This window comes from Myxocyprinus asiaticus, chromosome 38, assembly GCF_019703515.2.
Source record: "Myxocyprinus asiaticus isolate MX2 ecotype Aquarium Trade chromosome 38, UBuf_Myxa_2, whole genome shotgun sequence".
In the NCBI taxonomy this organism is placed as follows: domain Eukaryota; kingdom Metazoa; phylum Chordata; class Actinopteri; order Cypriniformes; family Catostomidae; genus Myxocyprinus; species Myxocyprinus asiaticus.
Genome location: NC_059381.1, coordinates 17,093,451 through 17,116,513, shown reverse-complemented (window position 1 = coordinate 17,116,513; position 23,063 = coordinate 17,093,451). Strand labels below are relative to the sequence as shown.

The following is a 23,063-nucleotide window of genomic DNA, read 5'->3' as shown; positions in this document are numbered from 1 at the left end:
TAAAAGACTGAAAGCATGTATTGTTGTTGCGCTTTTATTGTTCTGGCCAATAGCTTTACATTGTTTTAAAAGAGCAATAGTGTATTGGTTGGTGTGTATTTATGTAAAATTAAAGTACACCATTCTTTTATCTGCTGAAGTAAAATGTTCACATAATTAAGCATATTGATTCCTGTATAAAACTTGTAATTTGAAGAACAAAATAATCACAAAAATATGTATACTAATAGGAATATATTGTCAAATTGGTAGATCTTAAGGTGGTTTTAACAGAAAATTAAAATGTTATTACATCCCAAGCACTGTAAATGAATTGGAAAGTGTTGCATATTTAATGGATTATTTGATTTTATAAATTTAGACGTATTTTTACATATTGATTTTTATTATGGTATATAAATGTTTCATAATGCCAAATTTCTGGGAATATATTGAATGATCACATAAAATAAAAGCTTAGATCTGTGAACACACTAACCATAAACTTTTATATAGGGTTAATTACATGTAAATTTACATTATTTTTCTGTATTTAACCAATAGAATCCAGTGCTTTAACAGTGAGCAGTGAGATCTCATGGATAAACAGTTCATCGTAATAGTTTGTAGGCAGGTCAACCAATATTTAACGGTTATCCACTGTAAATTTATAGGTTAAGAACATTTATTAACAGATTACCTCTGTTGAAAATGTTTAAATAAGATTTAAAAAACAGTAGAGTGACTGTTAATTTAAATAATTTTTCTTTATTTTACTTTTAAGAATGTGTACTATGACAGGTGCATGTTGTAGATTGATTGAATAATTCTATGAAACAACATAATCCTGCTGTTATTTAAAACATAGCAACCTTCAAATTGTGGGCTTTAATTGTATTTATGCAGTATTTCCTTGGTTTAATTACATTTTAGAGATGTTTTCTAACAATAAAAATTGTAATTCTACTCAAATTTGGCTGTAAAATTACAAAGAATATATACAGGGAAAAGCTGTAATTTTACAGTAATTCATTGTTGAAATAAGTATAGTATTTTACTGTAATTTTATGGTAACTGTTTGGCAGCTTTTGCTGCTGGACATTTTACCGTTTTTGTATTTTTTTTTTTTTTTTACAGTGTATGCAGGCCTGCTAGTTGCTTAGGGTTGATACTTTTTTGTCACAAGCTTTTTAACACACACACACTCAAACAAACCAACCACTGGGATTCGATATGCACTTTATGACATCATTATTTTGTATAATGATATTTAAAGTGTGATGCACTCTGATCATTCACACTCTGTTCCTCCAACAACACCTGTGACGCGACCTCCTACTGCAGATTTTCATTTAGAAGTATTTTGTAGACTGCAGTATTATTTAGTGTGCTATAACAGCAGTGATCAGTTAAATCTTTATTTCTTTACTCTTCAAAAAATGTCTAATTTAAATAATTCTACATCTAACCTCAATCAGATTTTATTGCTGGGGGATGAAGTTGTGAGGGCGTTCTTGTCTGTGACCCCATGTGTTATCTTCCTCTTTGTCAATGGGGTCATGATTTTTACCTTAAGGAAAAAGACTGTTTTTCAGGAGACCTCCCGCTACATTCTGTTTGGTCACATGCTTTGGGTTGATACACTCAATCTCTTTATGAGTGTAGTGTTGTTTATGTGTGCCACTCGTAGGGTTTCTATTATGAAAATTGTCTGTCTCTTTCTTCTTGTTGCTGCAACAACCCTCTTTCAGGTTTCTACCCTAAATCTGGCTTTGATGTCACTGGAGAGATATGTAGCTATTTGTTTTCCTCTCAGACATGCAAATATCACAACTTATGGAAGAACTCACATGGCCATTGTTGTTGTTTGGGCTATAAGTTTAATTCAGTCCCTGTCTGAAATTACAATTTTCTATGTCACTGATTTGACAAACACACCAATGAATGTGTTCTGCTCAAGAACCACTCTTTTAAGACTGCAGGTATATAAGAATCTCAATATAGCCTTTACTTGCATATTTTTTGTGTCTGTGGGTTTTGTTGTTATCTTTACCTACTCCTCTATAGCAATTGTGGCTAAATCAGCCTCCAGTGATAAGGTGTCGGCCAAAAAGGCCAACAAGACTGTCCTATTACATCTAATGCAGCTATGTCTTGGTGCTGCATCCATTTTAGTTGGAGTTATCCAAGAAGTCATTTATGTTCATGCCGACTTTGTAACTTCAGTACGTGTAATGTATTTTTGCTTTGTAGTGTTTCAGATTTTCCCAAGATGTCTAAGTCCTCTTATATATGGCCTGAGAGATCAGGCCTTTAGCTATTTATTTAAATACTACTTCACATTTGGTCTCAAAAAGAAAAACAGTTGTCATGCAGAGACACATTAAGTAGCATGATGTTGAAAATACTACATACTATATAGATAACTATATGGGGGGGGGGGGGGGGAGATAGAGAGAAAAAGAATAAGATAATAGTCAATAATTGCAAAATATAAACTTGTGACTTGTAATGGGAAACTGGTGTCTAACAACACTAAAATAACTGACCCTTGAAACATGCAAACGTGTATTTAACAAACATATTAAACCTTAGTCGCAATATTTGCCCGTACAAACCACTGAGTAAGACCACATATATGGGAAAAGTGTAAGATTAATTGTTTTTGCATCCATTCTGGTCATGTGACAAACATTAAGCTGTTCTGCATTTGTCATTTTATACTGATTCATGCAAAAGTTGTGACATTAAAATGCATTCTGATGTGATTTACAGCCTGTTATTGAGGAAATTAATTTGCTGCCTCCCCTGTTATCTGTCTGCTGTCAAGACAGAAAACAAAACCATGAGAGAAATAAAATAAAGTGACATTACTGACCACTAGATCAAATTCTCATTTGTTTCACAAACCATAGCCCATGCCCCTTGAGAGCCCATGTGCAAAATAGCATGGACAAAGGTGACCAAGTTATAAATAATGTATTGTGATAGTGAGGATGGAAAGACAAAGGAGTAGGTTAGACAAGATATATTTGTAACATTGTCAAGAACATCACATAGAAGATGAACATGTATAGGTGTCAGTATCACACAGGCCACATTTTATTGAACACACATTTATTGAAACATTAATTAGGGACTGAGTATACATTTTTGTATGTTTTTCTACACCCTATGAAATCACCTGTTGTTTTGTTACCACATGCTGTTTTGTCAGTCATTTAAAGGGCTACAGATACAGTATATTCAGTAAAAAAGGGTAATGGCAAGATCAAAATACCTAGTTAATTCACTCCACTTCCAATTCAGACCAATTTACAACTGCTTTGTGACAAGTAAGACTGCATTCACAAATAAAACAAAAGCGTTCATGGCATTCATTCAGGCTGGGATATTTGAGAAGTAGGCAGAGATTATGGGGTCATCCAGCTGAAATGACAGGCAAAGCTGTGTACATCATCTGCGTAGCAGTAATAGAAGCTGTGTATCTTTATAACTGGCCCAGTGAGGTTGTGTATATCAGAAATAGGAGTTAGCTGATGTGACCCAGACCCTGTTTGCACCTGGTATTAAGATGCGTTTCGGGTGATCCAATCACATGTGGTCAGCCCTAAATACAGGACTAAACGGGGTCTAAAATGTTTTGTGATCGGAAAAAACCACATATGGAGGTAGTCAAAAAGGAGTGTGACCACATTGCTTATCCATCCTGAATGTGTCCCAGACAGCAGTGAAGCACTGAATGTAATGGCCAATTACATTTATTATAGTTTGTTGAATATGAGTCACTGATTTTTATATAAGCCAAATTATGATTGTTTATATCATAATTATTATTATCATTATGAATTTGTCTAAGTTAAATATTTATGTAAATATTTGTATTATTTTCGTTAAAGGTGCTGTATGTAAGATTGACAACAAGCGCTTGAAATGGGTACTGCAGTCCAAATTCAAAATATTGGAGAGTTGTCTGCCCCACCCCAGACTCGAAGCTCATGCGGGTTGCCAGAATGTTGACACGCAAATTAGCCAACTCATCATCCATTTTAAAGGATTTCTGGGCTTTAAGCTGTCTCCATCTTCCAAAGGCATCTCCAATATTTATCCTTGTTTTACTACGCCTCTGGTCATGGTGGTTTATAGACGGATGGCGAGGCTTTTTAGGTCGGGTGGAATCTGTTATCTCTGATCCAGTTCGTTTGCTGGCTTCCATGGCTGCAACACGCAGTGTTGTTTCCCTGCAAACTTGTTCAAATCTGGCAACCTGGCAGTGTCGAAATACTATTGGTGAGTGGGCAGTGGGCGGGATCACACAGGCCAAAACATAAACAGAAATTCTGGCCTGGAATGGAAACTTCAAAGTAGAATATACTGGCTGAAGCATTGTTATCGGAGAAGCCAGTATTTCAACTTTGCATTTTTCCTAATTCTCTAATGACATATTATGGTCATTTTATGATTTTGTACAGTAAAAATATTACATATAGCACCTTTAAGTAAAGAAAATATTTTTTTATTGAGTATACATCTCCCCCAGTTAATGAGCACAGGAAATGGGGCTGGGGGAGTGAAACGGCATACGTAACTCACTCAGTAAATAAAATCCAATTAATTTACGGACATCTGCTTCACTCCTCTTTCTCTGAACTGTTTGTTGGAACTAGCCCCCACTTGTAGAAGTGAATATGGTTATATTCAGATGCTTCTACACAACCCCTCAACTGTCAATCAACATCTTAAACTTTGCCGGTTACGTGCGGTTTAAAAAAGGGCAAAAGAACGTCTGATTAAAAAATCTGAAAAAGCGGATACATACACAAGCAAGAGGACTTCACGGGTCTTCTTCAGTGTGTCTGATATCAACATGCAGTGACACAGATGAGAATCACACACATTTGAAGCTGCCCTAACACAGGTACTCCACTAAAATAATGGATACATTTTCTCTAAATGTTGCATTTGTGCTTTGATTAAATTTCAACTGCATTTTTGTTCACACTGTCCTTGTCTTTTCTAACTTTTTCACGGTTTATTATCGTGCAGTAACACAATGACATAGTGACTGATGTTTTTCATCATAAAATAAGAGACCCTCTCCTCGAAGTGGTCACGGGATACGCATTTTAGACACCTGTTAATACCAGGTGTAAACAGCGATGTGTCTCGTCTGACCACATGTGATCGGATCACCTCAGACATATCGTAATACCAGGTGGAACTGGAGTCTTATACACCCCTCCCCTCCAGGAAACCTTGAAGGATCTGCCCATTAGTGATTAGTGATTGGACTTTTTGAACAAATCTTTTAAGTGATCGAATCATTCTTGATCACCTCCATACACTGACTCATATTTCTCGTTCACTGACGTCTCTCCCCTTCGAAGCCAATGAGCTCTACTGCTAGTCATGCCTATAAAGACTGACTTTAGCGCAAGCCAGCAGCATTCGAGTGTGGGCTGTGAAGGAAAATAGAATTGGTTTCACACGCTGAACGAATATGCCCCGTCAGTGAACCAGTTGGTCATTTGAATCTGAACGAGATGAAGTGTCATTCATCAACGAATTGAATGTACTGGTAAACTCGTTCGCAAACTAAATGAATCACAGTCATTTCGTTCTTGAATGAAGATCTGCTGAATGACTGAACGAGAGAGAGGAGGCATGTCCTTTGTTCAGTTCGGCATGTAAGTAAATCGCCTTCAACATTGAGAGAAAGGGGTGAAATGCATTAAGATTATGCTCTTTTGGACTCAAGATGGCGCCGAGTATGGCTGCTGCGTTGCGAGCTCCGACACAACATAGCAATGTTTTGTTTGTTTTGTTTACAATTCTTATGTTTTTTGTCTTGGATGTTGTCTGCCTTATTGTCTACGACAGACAAACACTTTTGGACATTGGTTCAGCGATCTCACACCGAAAACTGGACTTCACATTCCTCAATGCCGACCCGCTGTTTACAAACACGCAAGCGGAGCCCTTTGTCTGGGCAGCACGGCCACGGAAACGCAGGAGGAAAAGGGGAAACAGAGCCGGCGTTCTCATCAGAGTAAGACGCCGCGCAAATCGACCCCCGCTACCCACTATTCTACTGGCAAATGTTCAGTCGCTGGATAACAAGCTCTGCGAGCTGAAAGCGCGGATCTCTTTCCAACGAGAGACGAGGGACTGCTGCATTATCTGCCTTACGGAAACTTGGATGTCTGCGGAGATTCCAGACTCAGCCATCGAACCCACGGGGTTCTCCATGCACTGAGCGGACAGAGCGAAAGACCTCTCAGGTAAAACTAGAGGAGGTGGTGTATGTTTTATGATCAACAAATCCTGGTGTGATCAGAGGAACGTACATTCCATCAAGTCTTTCTGTTCTCCTGATCTGGAATTTCTTATGCTTCTGTGTCGACCATTCTGGCTACCGAGGGAATTCACAGCGGTCATTATCACAGCTGTGTACATTCCCCCACAAGCCGACACAGACCAGGCACTCAAGGAACTGTATGGGATTATAAGTGAGCAGGAAACCGCGCACCCTGAGGCCGCGTTCGTTGTGACCAGGGACTTTAATAAAGCCAGTTTAAAATCAGTCGCACCAAAATATCACCAGCACATTAGTTTCAACACACGAGGGGACAGGGTTTTGGATCATTGCTACTCTCCGTTCCGGGATGGCTACAAATCCCTCCCCTGCCCACCATTTGGCAAATCGGACCACTCTTCCATTCTGCTTCTGCCCGCTTACAGGCAGAAATTGAAACAGGAAGCACCCGCCCTCAGAACGATCCAGTGCTGGTCGGACCAATCAGATTCTATGCTACAAGACTGTTTTGATCACACGGACTGGGAGATGTTCCGGTCCACCTCTGATGACGACATCGAGCTTTACGCTGATAGCGTAATGTGTTTCATCAGAACGTGCATAGAGGAAGTGATTCCGACCAGAACTGTACGAATCTATCCGAATCAGAAGCCGTGGATCAATAGCGATGTTCGCGCGGCACTTAATGTGCGGACCTCTGCTTTTAATTCCGGGAACGCGGAGGAGCATAAACAAGCCTGTTATGCCCTCCAAAAAACAGCAAAACGCCAGTACAGGAGCAAGATTGAAGGACAGTTTAACACCACCAACTCTAGAAGCATGTGGCAGGGAATTAACATCATCACGGACTTTAAAGGGAATAAAAACTCCGCCATGAACACCGCTGCCTCTCTACCGGATGAGCTAAATACTTTTTATGCTCGTTTCAAGGGAAATAACACCACCCTCGCGGAGAGAGCTCTCGCGGCTGAAGCTACAGAGGTTAGTTCACTCTCCGTCTCTGTAGCGGATGTAACACGATCCTTCCGACGGGTGAATATCCGCAAAGCCGCGGGCCCAGACGGCATTCCGGGCCGCATCATCAGAGCGTGCGCGAACCAGCTGGCTGGTGTTTTTACGGACATTTTCAACCTTTCCCTCTCTTTGTCTGTAGTCCCCACATGCTTTAAAACATCCACCATTGTGCCTGTTCCAAAACAATCAAAAACAACTTGTTTAAATGACTGGCGTCCTGTTGCTCTGACCCCCATCATCAGCAAATGTTTTGAGAGACTAATCAGAGATTACATCTGCTCTGTCTTGCCACTCAATCTTGACCCGCTGCAGTTTGCTTACCGCAACAACCACTCCACTGATGATGCCATTGCATCTACAATACACACTGCTCTCTCCCACCTGGAAAAAAAGAACACTTATGTGAGAATGTTGTTTGTAGACTACAGCTCAGCATTCAACACCATAGTGCCCTCCAAGCTAGATGAGAAACTCCGGGCTCTGGGCTTAAACAGCTCGCTGTGCAGCTGGATCCTGGACTTCCTGTCAAGCAGACGCCAGGTGGTTAGAATAGGCAGCAACATCTCCTCATCGCTGATCCTCAACACTGGAGCCCCACAGGGCTGTGTTCTCAGCCCACTACTGTATTCCTTGTACACACATGACTGTGTGGCAACACATAGCTCCAATGCCATCATTAAGTTTGCTGATGACACAACGGTGGTAGGTCTGATCACTGACAATGATGAAACAGCCTACAGAGAGGAGGTGCACACTCTGACACACTGGTGTCAGGAGCACAACCTCTCCCTCAACGTCAGTAAGACAAAGGAGCTTGTGGTGGACTTCAGAAGAAAAGACAGAGAACACAGTCCCATCACCATCAATGGAGCACCAGTGGAGAGAGTCAGCAGCTTCAAGTTCCTGGGTGTCCACATCACTGAGGAACTCACATGGTCCGTCCACACTGAAGTCGTTGTGAAGAAGGCTCATCAGCGCCTCTTCTTCCTGAGACGGCTGAGGAAGTTTGGAATGAACCGCCACATCCTCACACGGTTCTACACCTGCACTGTGGAGAGCATCCTGACTGGCTGTATCTCCGCCTGGTACAGCAATAGCACCGCTCACAACCGCAAAGCACTGCAAAGGGTGGTGCGAACTGCCAAACACATCATCGGAGGTGAGCTTCCCTCCCTCCAGGAAATATATACAAGGCGGTGTGTGAAAAAAGCTCGGGGGATCATCAGAGACTCCAGCCACCCGAGCCATGGGCTGTTCTCACTGCTACCATCAGGTAGGCGGTATCGCAGCATCAGGACCCGCACCAGCCGACTCCATGATAGCTTCTTCCCCCAAGCAATCAGACTTCTGAACTCTTGATCTCTCATGATCAATATACATCAGCACCGCACTTTATTACCCTTACTCTTATATCTCACACCGGACTGTCATAAATTATATTATTATTATATTATGTCTCTCTTAACAACTGACTATCAACTGACAGCCTGAATGTCAATACAGTACAATACTGTACATTCTATATATACAGGTGCATCTCAATAAATTAGAATGTCGTGGAAAAGTTCATTTATTTCAGTAATTCAACTCAAATTGTGAAACTTGTGTATTAAATAAATTCAATGCACACAGACTGAAGTAGTTTAAGTCTTTGGTTCTTTTAATTGTGATGATTTTGACTCACATTTAACAAAAACCCACCAATTCACTATCTCAAAAAATTAGAATATGGTGACATGCCAATCAGCTAATCAACTCAAAACACCTGCAAAGGTTTCCTGAGCCTTCAAAATGGTCTCTCAGTTTGGTTCACTAGGCTACACAATCATGGGGAAGACTGCTGATCTGACAGTTGTCCAGAAGACAATCATTGACACCCTTCATAAGGAGGGTAAGCCACAAACATTCATTGCCAAAGAAGCTGGCTGTTCACAGAGTGCTGTATCTAAGCATGTTAACAGAAAGTTGAGTGGAAGGAAAAAGTGTGGAAGAAAAAGATGCACAACCAACCGAGAGAACCGCAGCCTTATGAGGATTGTCAAGTAAAATCGATTCAAGAATTTGGGTGAACTTCACAAGGAATGGACTGAAGCTGGGGTCAAGGCATCAAGAGCCACCACACACAGACGTGTCAAGGAATTTGGCTACAGTTGTCGTATTCCTCTTGTTAAGCCACTCCTGAACCACAAACAACGTCAGAGGCGTCTTACCTGGGCTAAGGAGAAGAAGAACTGGACTGTTGCCCAGTGGTCCAAAGTCCTCTTTTCAGATGAGAGCAAGTTTTGTATTTCATTTGGAAACCAAGGTCCTAGAGTCTGGAGGAAGGGTGGAGAAGCTCATAGCCCAAGTTGCTTGAAGTCCAGTGTTAAGTTTCCACAGTCTGTGATGATTTGGGGTGCAATGTCATCTGCTGGTGTTGGTCCATTGTGTTTTTTGAAAACCAAAGTCACTGCACCCGTTTACCAAGACATTTTGGAGCACTTCATGCTTCCTTCTGCTGACCAGCTTTTTAAAGATGCTGATTTCATTTTCCAGCAGGATTTGGCACCTGCCCACACTGCCAAAAGCACCAAAAGTTGGTTAAATGACCATGGTGTTGGTGTGCTTGACTGGCCAGCAAACTCACCAGACCTGAACCCCATAGAGAATCTATGGGGTATTGTCAAGAGGAAAATGAGAAACAAGAGACCAAAAAATGCAGATGAGCTGAAGGCCACTGTCAAAGAAACCTGGGCTTCCATACCACCTCAGCAGTGCCACAAACTGATCACCTCCATGCCACGCCGAATTGAGGCAATGATTAAAGCAAAAGGAGCCCCTACCAAGTATTGAGTACATATACAGTAAATGAACATACTTTCCAGAAGGCCAACAATTCACTAAAAATTATTTTTTTTATTGGTCTTATGACATATTCTAATTTTTTGAGATAGTGAATTGGTGGGTTTTTGTTAAATATGAGCCAAAATCATCACAATTAAAAGAACCAAAGACTTAAACTACTTCAGTCTGTGTGCATTTAATTTATTTAATACACGAGTTTCACAATTTGAGTTGAATTACTGAAATAAATGAACTTTTCCACGACATTCTAATTTATTGAGATGCACCTGTATATATATATATATATATATATATATATATATATATATATATATATATATATATATATATATTTTTTTTTTTATATATATATTTTAATTTTTAATTTTTATTGAATAATGTGTATCTATATAGTAAAAAAACAAAAAACAAAAAAAAACAAAAACAGCGTATTGTATACTGTACAGTGTATGTTATTATTTGTATATTGTTGAGTGTAATAATGTGTATAACAGATGTTTAAATTGTGTTGTTAATTTGATGTTATTGTAAATTGGTATATGTCTCATCACTGTCACGACTGCTATGTTGATCGGAACTGCACCCAAGAATTTCACACACCATTGCACTTGTGTATATGGCTGTGTGAAATTAAAGTGATTTGATTTGATTTGATTTGAGATAAGTTCATAGGTATGCTCAAAACATAATCCCCAATTTTTTATGTGTAAAAATGATTGAAGACAATACAGTTAAAAGGACATGAAATACGAATGGAAATGTCGTGCTTTGGTGCACAGTACACTATGTCTTGGTAAAAGTTAAGCACAGCATTGGACAAATATAGGAAAAATAAGACCTGCCATTTATGTGAAAATGGTTACTGTGTTTAAACTCAAATTTTTAAATGTCTTCATACATTTGTAGACATGCAAATTCCATTTGTGTTGCTTTTAGAGACTGACTTTAGTGTGAGCCAATAGCATTTGAGAGTGGGCTGTTAAGGAGAATAGCATTGGTTTGAACAACTGAACAAATACACCACTCACTGAACCGATTTAATTCGTGAACGAAATGAATGTACTTGTGCACTCGTTTGCAAATGAGATGAATGAATCATTCATCATGAACGATGATCATCTGTTCGACTGAACAAGAGGAGCTGCATATCCTTCGTTCAGTTCGTTAATCTAGTTCAACAAGAAAAGGGGTCGAATTAATTATGAATAAAAGTGAGTGATGACCACACATTGATTTAAATGACATACATTATTGAAACTCATTATTATTCTGAAGGCTAGTATTTTCTATTTTTGTATAGCTTGATTAAATAGTCATGCTCAGCAGTTCATAGTATGATAGATATGCTTTGGTTGTCATTTGGGGGTAAACGATTATGATGCTTAAACACTCTGCAGTGTTGAAGTCTCTTAGTAGAACTGTTGACACTTAAATTTTAATTAATGATAATTAGACTTGTTCTGGTCATGAATAAATGCTTTTGGTTCAAGTCAATTAATTAAAAGATGGTCATTTGGTGCCATCTACAGGCGCAAATGCGTAACTTACAGAAATGTTCAATGAACAGATCTTTTTGGTGAATGGAATTAAATGAATCGAGTTACTGAAATGAATCAAAATCACCACCACTACTGCCCATGAGGCCTAAACATGTTTATTTAAGCAACAGGTCAATAATCCCAACGAGCAGGGTCCAAAAATAACAACCACCGAGCAGCAAATATAAATTGCTCTATTTGTTAAAAAATGCAGCGATCTTGCACGAGACACTGAAAAGTGGCACATATGTGGCAAAGAAGTCTGTCCACTGTATGTTCACATTGAAAAACAATTGAAAACAGCAGAGACACAACGAAACGAAGTGCTCTATGACTGTCAACTTACTTTTTAAAAGGATTAATTAATAAAGGAAAAAGCATGGGATGAAGTTACCTCAGCTGTTGTTGCAGATGTTATGTTAACACATATTTTTGGGAGTGCATCCTTTTTGAGAGGAAAGAAATCAACACTTAAAAGTTCTGGCTGGTGTTTGAACAAAGAGGTATCACTATTCAATGGTTGTATATGATTATTTATTTCTTACTATATTATTAAGAGTCAAACCTAATTTTCTGTATAGAGCACAGCAGTTTCTGCAGCAGAAATGCTGTCGGTGTAAAAACACAAGCGTTGTTTCAGTGCCGCTTATGTGCTGCATATACGTGCTGTGTGCAACAGCCATTAGCCTCAGTTAGCAGTAAATCTAGAAGCAAGATGGAGGCAGTGTTTTGGACCATTAATGCCATCCGGAAGAAGGGAAGACCACTCTCAGATTTTGAGTGAATGAGCAAGGAAGTTTTAATTACCCAACACCACACACCAATTCTCTGGTAATAATTACATTAAACAGCAGGAACCAAAATTGATTTTCATGATGTTCATTTCCATTAACAGTTCTTGAACGTGCATCCTTCCCATGATGCAGACAGAAAACTGGACAAAAATACAGTGTTTTTCAGCACTACACAGCTACAGAATCAACAGCGCAAGACATAAAGCATGACAGGTGTAGTCCGATTCCAAAACAAATTGCTCATTTGAGCCAGTTCTTTTTAGAGAAACACTAAGTGCTACTAGTACTGTCTGATTCCCTAATGAATGACTCTTATGAGTCAGCTCATTTTAGTAAATCAATAAGACTTATGCATCAGTCGGCGCTGACTGAATGAATCTGACTGAATTAATTGACTCACTTAGAAAACTGTTACTGCGTTATGTGTACTTAAGACTCTTAAGTTACTAAGTGGTTGTTCATATGACAACATGTCCTTTAAAATACACTAAAACTAATAATTTAGTTTTGTTGTAATAAGTTATCTGAAAAAAAAATCTATATGGACATTCAGGCAACTAAATATTTATAAATTATAATACAATTCTTTTAAATACAGTATTGTTTATTTGTCTCTCATGTCTATCAAATCCACTTGTAAAATGCAACAACAACAACAACAACAACAACAACAAAATTGCCATGTTTGCTAGTAGGCTAAAAAGTTAGGGTTAGGGTTAAGGTTTGCAACCCTGCCAATGAGGCTGCTCATGAAGCTCAATGCAGGACACCTTTCTGACCGGCAATTCTTGTAATAAGCTTAATAATGAGCAGTCAGACTGTCAGTTTTGCAAAATAAAAACCAAAAGAAATCCAGTGCAATAGGTGAAATTTGAATGTTTTTTAATCAATATTTGATGTCTATTTAATTATTTATTTGGTAGGTAGCCGTGTTATAAGCAGGAAATATACAGTCAGACAGTCATTATCCCATAATAAACCCCTTCAGGGTAATACAAGACCTAATTACCCTGTCGTGGTTTATTTTGCAATAGCGACCGGCTGACTGTATATTATACCTTCCTTAAAGGAATAGTTCACCCAAAAATGAAAATTTGCTGATAATTTACTCACCCTCAGGCCATGCAAGATGTATCTGTATTTCTTTCTTTTTGGAGCTTCAAAGTTCTGGCCACCATTCACTTGCATTGTATGGACCTACAAAGCTCAAATATTCTTTTAAAAATCTTTGTTTGTGTTCAGCAGAAGAAAGAAAGTCATACACATCTGGGATGGCATGATGGTGAGTAAATGGTGAGAGGATTTTCATTTTGGGTTGTAATACTAAACTGTCTTTTAATGTGAATAAACACAACAATATTATCAAAGCCCATTTTACACAAAAATGGTTATTATACTGTATATCAATTTCATCAACAAGCAACAGTCTTCTAATTAAAACTGACAAAGCACAAAAGTGTCCTGCCTAAGAGTCTTCTTAAATTTATAAATCTGAGGTAAATACACAGCCTGGATTAAAACTTGGAGTCAGACTCACACACCAAAACACAAACAGAAGCACCCAAAACCACTGGGATTCAGTGTGTACTATATGCTTCTTATAGGCAGACATTTATTACTTTGATTGTTACAAGCTTTAGATGCACAAACACACAAAAACAGCCACTGGGACTCATTATGTATGTTATGACATAATTATGGCATGTGTTTAATGATATTTAAAGTGTGATGCTCTGGCAGTACTCTGATGATTCTCTATCTGTTCCTTCAACACCACCTGCGAGGCGAGCCATTACTGTAGATTTTGCAGATTGCAGCTGTGATCAGTTGAGCTTCATGTTTTTACTCTTCTGAAGATGGCAAATTTTAATGATTCTAAATCTAACCTCACACAGACTCTGTTGATGGTGGATCGAGATGCACCAGTGAAGACATTCTTGTCTGTGACACCATGTGTTATCTTCCTCTATATCAATGGAGTCCAGATTTTTACCTTGAGAAAAAAGACAGTTTTTAAGGAGGCATCTCGCTACATTTTGTTCGGACACATGCTTTGGGTTGATACACTCAATCTCTTTATGAGTGTACTGTTGTTTGTGAGTGCTGTTAGTAGGCTTTTTATTATCAAAAATGTCTGTCTCTTCCTTCTCGTTGCTGCAACAGCCCTCTTTCAGGTTTCTACCCTAAATCTGGCTTTGATGTCACTGGAGAGATATGTGGCCATTTGTTTTCCTCTCAGGCATTCAGATATCACGACTTACGGTAGAACTCACATGGCCATTGGTGTTGTCTGGATGATTGGTTTAATTCAGTGCTTTTCTGAAATGATTATTTACTATGCCATTGATTCCACAAACACAGCAATGAATTTGTTCTGCTCAAGAACCACTCTTTTCAGGCTGCATATATATAAGAAACTTGAAATAGCCTTTACGTGTGTATTTTTTGTGTCTGTGTGTTTTATTATTATCTTTACCTATGCATCTATAGCAATTGTGGCTAAATCAGCCTCCGGTGATAAGGTGTCAGCCAAAAAAGCCAACAAGACTGTACTGTTACATTTAATACAACTGGGTCTTGGTGCTGCATCCATTTTAGTTGGAGTTATCCAAGAGGCCATGTTTGTTTATTCCGACTATATAACTTCATTACACATAATGTATTTTTGCTTTGTAGTGTTTGTAATTTTCCCAAAATGTCTAAGTCCTCTTATATATGGCCTGAGAGATCAGGCCTTTAGCTATTTATTTAAATACTACTTCACATTTGGTCTCAAAAAGAAAAACAGTTGTCATGCAGAGACACATTAAGTAGCAGGAGGTTGAAATGTAGCAGTTACTATAGTGCTGACTTTGAACTTATTGAAAATGTTCCTTTAAATGCTTTAGTAGAAAATAACCTTTGAATTTCATTTTCTTTTCTGAAATTTAAGAACATTCTCCATAATCATGAAATATGACTGATATTGATATATTATGTATATGTCTTATATTGAGATATTGGAGTTCAGCAAACATATAAACCCCTTTTTGTTTACCAGATGTGTCACACTTAGTTGTACTAAGTTGTGCAATAAGAAGTCTTATTACTGTAAACATGGGAATAATTTGGTTTATTTTCAGTGTGACCACAGATATTGGGAAAAGTGGTTTTTAAGGATTGTTTTTCACTTTTTTCAATGTTTTTGGAATTATTCTGTTTACACAACATAAACATTATCACAGTTACCATTTGGATTATTTTGTATTTATCATTTTATACTTTTTCATGGAAATAAAATGCGACATTGTATTCTAAATGTGAACGATGTGCTCTGAAACGAATTACACCCTTTAATTGAGCGAATTTGCTGCCAATACTGACCCACTCTCAAGAAAAGATAAGGGTTCTTCAGCTTGTAACAACAGCAGAACAGTTTTTTTTTAAATTTTTTAAAATTTTTTTTTTTTTTTACAGTTTTTAGCGATCGATTTCACACATTTTTCCAAACTCAAGTCACTACTCTTAAAACATTCAACACAGCCATCTGAACACTTTCTTGAATATTTTGTACAATTTTCATAATTTTCTCGAAAAACTACACACGAATACCTCTGATCCAAGATTCATGATTTAAAAACTAAATTAAAGTCATATTCTCAGATGCACAAGTCAGGCTGTCAAATCTCTTCACATTGATATCTACTGTGTTAATAATGCACACAGCAAAGAAAATGCAATTTACTAACATTTTCACACAACTTTCATGACACTGCTATCTATAATATTCAAATTGAAAATGAAAATTCAGAGCAAACAAACAATGAGGAGAAAGAAGAGGAAGAACAAGATGAAGAAGAGGTGCAAACTGAGAAGAGGTAGAGAGGGTAAAGGAAGAGGAAATAGGAGGAAGAAGTGATGAGATCAGGGGAAGGTTTTTCTTTACTCTTTCAGGGGTGAGCATTGAAAGAGTTGAGGAAAGACCAAACAGAGATGGTGTAATGATGGTGAGCAGAGAGAAAGAGGACAGCAGGGTGGAAGAGTTTGAGTAAAGAAGACACAGAAGAGGCTGAAATTATCTGAGAGTCCCTCTAATTGATCATGTTATGAATCACGGTCTCTCTGAGACACACAGTGTTCAGCCTAATGTGAGCAGATCTACAGTGACTTCAGTCACAACAAAAAAGAAGAAGAGGGAGGAATGGCATTGGTCCGCATGCCACAGTCATTGTCCACAATCACCATCTGTGCTTACAGTTCTGTCTTAGGTCCATACAATCTAGCAAGACTGTTACTTTATTTATTTTTTCAGTAAACTTTCTCATCCTCTTTCCAGAGGAAGAGCAGGAACTAGGGGTGTAGCAGTCATTTTAAAAGTGGGGGGACACAGCTGTCAGTAGGTGGCTCACACAGACCCAACACTTACAATGCAGTATTTATATATTACAGTATATATTAATACACACATATAAGTATTATAGTAATATATAAATATTATATACTTGTAGTATTTGTAGTATTTTAAAGGTTCAGGTATTGCAAATTAAATGCAAAATTTTGCAATATTTGCTGCAAACATATAGCACATCTTTTAGAGCACTTGCTTCTGTTTCACACATGACAATAAAAGACTGAGCACAAGCTGGTCCTTGAATAAATTATTTAATCAATGACAATAATGCCAATTGTGCATGTGCACAATTAAATTTTTTACTCTGTGCTTGTACATTGTGAGATTTAAATTTATCCAAGTGGCTTGAGTGTTTTGACTACGTTCACCAAAATTCGTTCAGATCCATTTAATGATTAGTTCAGTGACCAATTCTGATCATGCCACCGGTTGATGTTTTGTGTGAAATGAGTCACTGAATCAACAATCAAAAGAAACTTTTAATCCTTTAAAATTTGTATGTCTACAGACCTACAAAATAATTTAGTAGCGGTTTTATGCATTATATGAACAAAGCCTATATTTTCCCTACAGTTTGTGAGCTGCTAGGCATGACTTTTATCAAAAGACAACAATAATAGTCTTACATTATCATGAGTTTCAATAACGTCTGTACATTTTCATGTATAAAAAAAGCATGTCTACATATCTATTGACTTCAGTAAAATGAATGTGTTCTAAGAACACAGCAGATTTATCTTTTTTTCTTACAGTTTGTCGACTGCACACCAACATAGAGTTAAAAAACAGGAGCTGATATTAAAAATAGCTTTACATATTTAACACAGATCTAGTAATCTGCTTAAATTGGCCAAAAGAACTGATCAAACTATTACCTCACAAACATAATGTAAAAAGCATAACTTAATGAAGACTCAGGCGCTGATATAAAATCCACTTACAATGTATGCCTCTGTTTTGTTTTTCTGCAGTGCATTTCATGTAATGCTGCCAATCAAGAACGATATGCCAATATATGCCGATATGCCATTTGTGTAATCTTCATCTCTAGATTATTTATTTAGATCAACATCAACGCCGATAAACAATATGGATAAAGGAGCGTTGTTTAAAGCAACTTTGTAGAAATTAACGCATGGATTAGACTGTCTGACTGACGGCCTATTATGTAAGGGTTGTTTCGGCTCATGAAACTCACCTGTGATTGGCTGGATGGTTGCTCAATCAGCCCAAAGTAACAAAACGTGAAGAATACTGAATACAAATCCACCATTTAGACTCGGTATGGGTTTAGCTTGGAAAAGTGGGGGGACCGAATCAACTTTTTTTTTTCTCCCCTTTTCTCCCCAATTTGGAATGCCCAATTCCCAATGCGCTCTAAGTCCTCGTGGTGGCGTGGTGACTCACCTCAACCTGGGTGGCGGAGGACAAATCTCAGTTGCCTCCATGTCTGAGACCGTCATCTTATCACGTGGCCTGTTGAGCACGTTACCGCGGAGACACAGTGCATGTGGAGGCTTCACTATATTCTCTGCGGCATCCACGCACAACTCACCACGCGCCCCATCGAGAGCAAGAACCACTTTATAGTGACCACGAGGAGGTTACCCCATGTGACTCTATCCTCTCTAGCAACCGGGCCAAGCTACCCAGGCCCCCCGAATCATCTTTTTTAAAGAGTGCAAGGGACGTGTTCCCCACGTCCTCCCTGGCTGCTTAACCCTTGGCAGGAACAACTAGAAATTTAGAGACATTTTACAAAAACACATGGAAAAAGGTCTGTATTGTGGATTTTTATGATACATTTGTTATTGCAATTGTAGAGTTGTGTCTATAGCTGAAAATAGTTTCAGAGAAATGATTTAAATCATTTGAGAAAAACTGTAATTAACAATAATTCAGTGAAGACTTGAAAACAACTGAGAAATGTACTTTTTACCTCTAATATTGTTCCTTGTATCTGGTTTAAACATAATTATATGTATATGTAATAATTATATGTAGTTGTTAAAAAGGTCTTCAGCATGTCCCGGAAGGCTACATCCACAATGTGCAATTAGGCACACACACACACACACACACACACAAAAAAATTGGAACACAATTAACTGGTTTTAATCTGGTTACAGCATTTAAAAATTAAAAAATGTTCACTCCGGAACAATTGAAATGTACCCTTTTCACATTTTCAGTTACATTCTGCAAAAATAAATAAATTAATAAATAAAAATAAATTTTAAATGCTCGTTTTCAGATTTCAAACAAATGACTTGTCAAACCACTTTAGGCACAGCATAATGCTTTAAGTCATAAACGCAAAGTCAATGGCATGGCCATGCAGTTTTGGTGTTTTCATGCAAGCATGCGCTAAGTCTAGGCACAAGTGGGGTTGGCGAAATCTTCCTGCGCAATGCGCAAATGGGATGGGTCAAGTGCAATTTAATTCTGAGGTTCTTCTCCGGTTATTCCACCATCTGCATCCTATTATATAATCCATTCCAAGCATCAGCAATATAAACAAAGACAGTACATTCATAAGACGTTGGTAGTGAAAATGGACTGTATGCACTGAATTAGAAGAATAGAATTCGAAAATTGAAAGAAATAGAAAAAATGTGCAGTAACTGCATCCTTGATGAATGTCAGGCATATTTCTATGACAGTGACATCCTCCTTTTTTGCATATGGAAAATGCGATTCTTGTCAGAATTTGGATGTACGCTCTGTTAAATTAGAGAATGTATGCATTATTAATCATTTTCATGACACACAAATCATGGCTAGTATTAACAGTGATTGTTTCAGCATGCACTTTAAAAAAAAAATTCTACATTAAAAATATTCTTCAAACGAATGAAAATAAAATCTAAATAACGAAACATTTTACTCTTCTTCCATCAGCCCCTTTTGCAGTGACTTAAAAATCACTCTATGACAACAGGTAGAAAATTACTAACAGACTACAAATTTAATTATAAATACAATTGTAAATAAACAATAATAATACATATAAACATAACAATAAAAATTATAATAATAACAGAAAAAATAAACCATGACCTCTAGAAAATGAAACACAAATCTCATAATTTTTTGTTTCAAAAGACGGCTTCAACAGCGATTGTCAAGGACATTATTTGATGTTCTGTACTTTCAGAGTTTAGATGTGGACTTTATTACCACCTGCTGGTGAAATCTCCAAACTGCAAATGCAGGAACTGAATTTGGAATTTGCGCTGAGTTAAGTGGTAGTATTGAAACGTCTTAGCGCAATGACATTTAGCTCAGGAAAATAGCAAATTGCGGCACTTCATTAATATACAATACACCCACAGTTTGCGCACCTACACCTACAGTAGTGCAAACACTCCCATCCACGGTCACTTGCGATTTGCGCTGGCACGAAAATTGTACTTAGAATTAGCAATCTCACGGAAATTGGATAAGACGTTGTGCACGGTCATAGCGCATAGCATTTGTGGCATAATATTGATTACCACAAAAAAATGAAAAATAAATAAATAAATAAATTCAACTCGTCCCTCCTTTTCTTTAAAAAAAAAACAAAATTGAGGTTACAGTGAGGCGCTTACAATGGAAGTGAATGGGGCCAAATATTTATCTTTAGAATAATCACTGTTTTAAAAGTATAGCCACAAGACATAAAGGATAAACATGATTTTAGTGTGATAAAATCGCTTACTAACCTTTTCTGTGTAAAGTTATAGCCAGTTTTACAACTTCATTACCATGGTGAAGTAATGTCAACAAACCCTAAAACCCTCAAACGACTGTAAAAATTAAAATTTAAACAACTTTACAGCTCAAATAATACACACGTTTTAAAAGAAGAATAAATGCAAGTGCTTTAATAAAATTATAAGCTTTACATTTCTGTGTTTAAACCTTTCAAAAAATTGGCCACATTCACTGTCATTGTAACCTAAATTTTAGATTTTTAGAAAAAAAAAAAAATGAAAGAAAAGAAGGGACGAGTCGAAATACATTTTTGTGCTAATCAATATTATGCCACAAATGCTGTCGTGTATTGAACCTGGAATATTCCTTTTAGAGGTTGCTGTTATACTGTATAAATTTCTTCAGGTAGATGTGGTTCTAAATATAACTAATATCATTAAATAACCTTCTTTTTAAGAGAGGATCTAACTCCATTAAAATGGTTATCTTTTAAAAAATAGTGTGAGAGACAAACACATAGGCTACATTAACTTCTTACAGACACATTTGCTCACACATACACATACAAAGAGCTCCAGAAATGCACAGAGACATACATAAACCATTGGGATGTACTATATACTGGATGATACTCATTAGCAAGACAATTATTGGTGAAAAACACACTCTAGAAACTATTTCTATTGTCACCGGCTTTTATATGCACACACACACAAACCAACCTCTGGGACTCAATACGTACTTGATTACATAACTATACCATGCATTTAATGATATTTAAAATGTGATGCTCTGGTAGCACTCTGGTGATTCTGCTGCCTGCAGCAACAACACCTGGCGAGCATCTGTTTATTTGCAGCTACAAGGACTTTGTAGATTGCAGTATTATTCTAAATCAATGTTCTATAACAGCAGCTGTGGTCAATTGATCTTCATGTCTTCTGAAGATGGCTAATTTAAACAATTCTAAATCTAACTTCACTCAGACTCTATTGATGGTGGATCGAGATGCACCAATGAAGGCATTTTTATTTGTGCCCCCATGTGTTATCTTCCTATTTGTCAATGGAGTCATGATTTTTACCTTAAGGAAAAAGACATTTTTTAAGGAGACATCTCGCTATATTCTGTTTGGTCACATGCTTTGGGTTGATACACTCAATCTTATTATGAGTGTAGTGTTGTATTTATATGGCATTAGTAGGCTTTCTATAATGAAAAATGTCTGTCTCATCCTTCTCGTTGCTGCAACAGCCCTCTTTCAGGTTTCTACCCTAAATCTGGCTTTGATGTCACTGGAAAGATATGTGGCCATCTGCTTCCCTCTCAGACATGCAGATATCACGACTTATGGAAGAACTCACATGGCCATTGGTGTTGTCTGGATGATAGGCTTGATTCAATCCCTGTCTGAAATGATTATTTTCTATGCCATTGATTCCACAAACACAGCAATGAATTTGTTCTGTTCGAGAACCACTCTTTTCAGGCTGCAGATATATAAGAAACTCGATATAGCCTTTACTTGTATATTTTTTGTGTCTGTGTGTTTTATTATTATCTTTACCTATGCATCTATAGCAATTGTGGCTAAATCAGCCTCCGGTGATAAGGTGTCGGCCAAAAAAGCCAACAAGACTGTACTGTTACATCTAATACAACTGGGTCTTGGTGCTGCATCCATTTTAGTTGGAGTTATCCAAGAGGCTATTTTTGTTTATACCGACTATATGACTTCATTAAATGTAATGTATTTTTGCTTTTTAGTGTTTATAATTTTCCCAAGGTGTCTAAGTCCTCTTATATATGGCCTGAGAGACCAAGCTTTTAGTAGTCTGTTTAAATACTACTTCACATGTGGTAAAGGCAAAATCAAACCAGTTGTCATAGAAGGACGCGTTTAGTAACAAGGTTTGGAAAAATAGCACTTATTTTGGTTCTGATTTTCTACTTTCATTTTCTGAAATAAAAAGGTAAATCTCTATAATTGTAAACAATTTGTTAGTAACTTGATTTGATAAGCAATTGATGTTTAACCAGATTAAAACAAATGACCTGTGGCAAAACAAGCAATCGTGTATTTTACAATGTTTTAAAACTGTGTTTTTAGTTTGTTTGCTTAACTGTTATTGAGGTAATTCATTTGCTGCCTCACTCACAATAAAACAATGAGAGGAACAAAGTAGTCTCATTACTGATCACTTGATCAAACTTTCATTTGCTGCTGACATCACATCTGGTTGCTGAAATAAGATAGTAGTTAGAGAAAACTGATCAAACATAATAATAAAAGGCCATGAGCCAAAGTGGCCATGTTATGAATATTTAATGTGATTAACAACGTTGTTAGACCCCTGTGCCTTTTTTTCTGCTGTTGAACACAAAAGGAGATGTTAGACAGTATTTTAGTCTCACACAATTCACTTTCATTGCATTTTTTTCCATACAATTTGGAACACCGTGAGACTGAGTAAATGGTGATAGAATTG

General features: G+C 37.4%; 3 protein-coding genes across 3 annotated transcripts; all 3 read left to right on the top strand.

The window, feature by feature from the left end:
• Positions 1-1,418: 1,418 nt before the first annotated feature.
• Positions 1,419-2,366, top strand: LOC127428548 (odorant receptor 131-2-like). Its single transcript, XM_051676988.1, has one exon. It carries the CDS (start codon positions 1,419-1,421, stop codon positions 2,364-2,366), a length of 948 nt encoding a protein of 315 aa, XP_051532948.1.
• An 11,975-nt stretch (positions 2,367-14,341) lies between these two features.
• LOC127428547 (odorant receptor 131-2-like) lies at positions 14,342-15,295 on the top strand. Its single transcript, XM_051676987.1, has one exon. The coding sequence runs from the start codon at positions 14,342-14,344 to the stop codon at positions 15,293-15,295; it is 954 nt and encodes a 317-aa protein (XP_051532947.1).
• A 6,226-nt stretch (positions 15,296-21,521) lies between these two features.
• On the top strand, positions 21,522-22,478 carry LOC127428508 (odorant receptor 131-2-like). The gene has a single exon (XM_051676935.1). It carries the CDS (start codon positions 21,522-21,524, stop codon positions 22,476-22,478), a length of 957 nt encoding a protein of 318 aa, XP_051532895.1.
• The last annotated feature ends 585 nt before the right edge of the window (positions 22,479-23,063 follow it).

Excerpts from the sequence above, each read along its gene's own strand:
- LOC127428548 (XM_051676988.1), top strand. The coding sequence starts at position 1,419 with ATGTCTAATTTAAATAATTCTACATCTAACCTCAATCAGATTTTATTG.
- LOC127428547 (XM_051676987.1), top strand. The coding sequence starts at position 14,342 with ATGGCAAATTTTAATGATTCTAAATCTAACCTCACACAGACTCTGTTG.
- LOC127428508 (XM_051676935.1), top strand. The coding sequence starts at position 21,522 with ATGGCTAATTTAAACAATTCTAAATCTAACTTCACTCAGACTCTATTG.